This window comes from Phoenix dactylifera, chromosome 12 (assembly GCF_051530095.1).
Source record: "Phoenix dactylifera cultivar Ajwa chromosome 12, Ajwa_hap1_PhDact_Kaust_v1.1, whole genome shotgun sequence".
Lineage (NCBI taxonomy): Eukaryota > Viridiplantae > Streptophyta > Magnoliopsida > Arecales > Arecaceae > Phoenix > Phoenix dactylifera.
This window is the reverse complement of record NC_143201.1, coordinates 19,390,205-19,392,424: the sequence shown is the minus strand read 5'-3', so window position 1 is coordinate 19,392,424 and position 2,220 is coordinate 19,390,205. Positions and strand designations below refer to the sequence as shown.

General features: G+C 41.7%; 1 protein-coding gene across 1 annotated transcript; it reads right to left on the bottom strand.

Annotated features, from left to right (window-relative positions):
* Positions 1 to 374: 374 nt before the first annotated feature.
* On the bottom strand, positions 375 to 1,446 carry LOC120112045 (transcription factor ILI6-like). Its single transcript, XM_039130634.2, has 2 exons — positions 754 to 1,446; positions 375 to 654 (listed from the first exon to the last, which is right to left on the bottom strand). Exons 1-2 carry the CDS (start codon positions 877 to 879, stop codon positions 502 to 504), a joined length of 279 nt encoding a protein of 92 aa, XP_038986562.1. The 5' UTR covers positions 880 to 1,446; the 3' UTR covers positions 375 to 501.
* Positions 1,447 to 2,220: the final 774 nt, after the last annotated feature.

Below are 2,220 nucleotides of genomic sequence, written 5' to 3'. Positions count from 1 at the left end.
AGCGCAGTGATGCATGACTTCATATTCACAAGAGAAACGGAAGCATGAGTTTATCGTTCTAAAGATCAGAAATCCTAGAGATTGTAAATTTGACTGTCTTGAGAAGGGGAAAAGCAACCTCACTATTATCTTGGTATCAACCAAGGTTAGAGAGTCTCTTGAAACTACCCCCCCCCCCCAACTAACATCAAAAGAACGCAGCACACTCTTTGTTGCATCACCACTCATTCCAAGGTTAAGGCAAAACACATCAAACCACCCACATCCCTTCGGCCTGCCAAGAACATTAAGACGAAGAACCATTGTTTTATATGGAGCTGTTTAAAGATGAGAATTTCTAGGACTAATAAATAGCCACCATAGCAAGATTTAGCTTATAGGTACAGAAAAGACTAAGCTTAAGTTTGCTACATTGAAGACCACGACAAACCTCATTAAGCTAAAATTAAAGGGTAGCTTCTAAGCGCATCTTAATTTATTCCAAAAACTCAAAGCGTTCGATCACATGAGCAAACTCCTAATTATGGCTGCTTGAGCACTGGTTGTGTCGGTCGTCGCAAGCAGCTCCGACAGCCTCTCACTCAGATCGTCGACTTCTCGATGCAGGCTCCTAATGTAGTTACAGGTGTCTTGCAAGACCCGAGCAGCCGACGCCTGCACCCAAAGGCCAAACTCTAATCATGCTTTAGAGGAAATAAGAGCAAATGAGCTTGTAAAACACTATGGTGGGTACGTAGTTGGTATGAAACCTACACTGCTGTTGCTCCTAATGCTGGCTTCAGGGAGCAGCGCTTCCAACTTGGACACGAGATCATTGATCTGCTCTTCGCTGATTCTCGATGAGCTTGACTGCCTTGATCGAGTCCTCCTGCTGGACATCTTCGTCAATAATGGGATGTGTTCTTTAGTGTAGGTTGAATCAGTGACAGGGAGGTAAAGGTCCAAGATACTAGGCTACTGGCTCTAGTGGCTATTTTATATGAGGAAGAGAGTGAAGCAATTAGGCAGGTTAAGGGAACAGAGGCAGCGAGATGAGAGATGGAAGATGAGAAAGGGGAGATCGAGAGAGAGAGAGAGAGAGAGAGAGAGAGAGAGGCAATGGGAGAGCGCTTGAGGTGTTGATGGGAGGAAGACAGGTGCATGGGAGAAAGAAATGGGCAAGTGTTGTATTTAAATAGCGTGGTGGCGGTTGGCCCGGGGAGTGGGGTTGGGTTCGCTATAGTGTCCTCTGTTTGTGTGTCTGCGAAAGGCGAAACCATGATTGCCTACACTGCATCCACCACGTGGCTGTACATGCAGCGAATCACGACCGCTGGTATCTGCAACCCCCCTGCCTCAATGAATTTTTAATCTGAAGTGGAATCTTCTTATTATACTTCTGAAATGAATTTTACAGGGTACAAGAAAACTTATAAGTGATGGTAATTCACCAAGAAACATTCATATCTATTAATTTCTACTTTCTAGATACCATGATCACTAACCATGACTAACTAATCTTGTTTGATTATATGTTAAGATTGAATTATATTATTAATTCACTTCCTAACAATTTAAGCTTTTGGAATCTTGCAGGCAAATTAACATGATTGACTTTAAAAAGCCTTGTCTAGTTCATTTTGTTTTTTTAACATGCAAAGTAACTACTTTGTAGCTTTCCCTCAAAGTTCTTGGTAGAAGCCATGGGGGAGAGCAAGCAAGCTACCTAACCAGAAAGGCTGAATGTCTAGCTAGTATCACTAGGAGACCAATCCATTACTCGATTAGTTATTCGATCCATGAAAACTTATATTCTATATTCTTAGGTTTTCCCATTTTGGTTTGCCTTACTATCTCGTAATCTTTCTTGATCATCAATTAAGAATTGAAATTCAATTGTATGCTGTGGACCTTTAGGAATATAATGCCAAATATCAAAAGTCAGGAACACCTTGATATCGGCCGGCCCAGACCTAGATCCTCAGTTTGCACCGCATGTGGCATTTATCACATGCTTGATACTACCTTGTCTCACATTTACAATAATTGGATCCATTAAAGCCTCTCTCTTTGTTCATCTTTTTGCAAGCTAACTAATCCTCTACATGTTTTCTCTTTTTCCTTTCGATATGGTTGCAACCATAGTACCATAATCTGAACCTAGCCGGCCGTGTGATTCATAAGTCAGTCCGATAAATGTGGCAATGATCTATATGTTAGACTGAGAAGCTGGTTATTAGC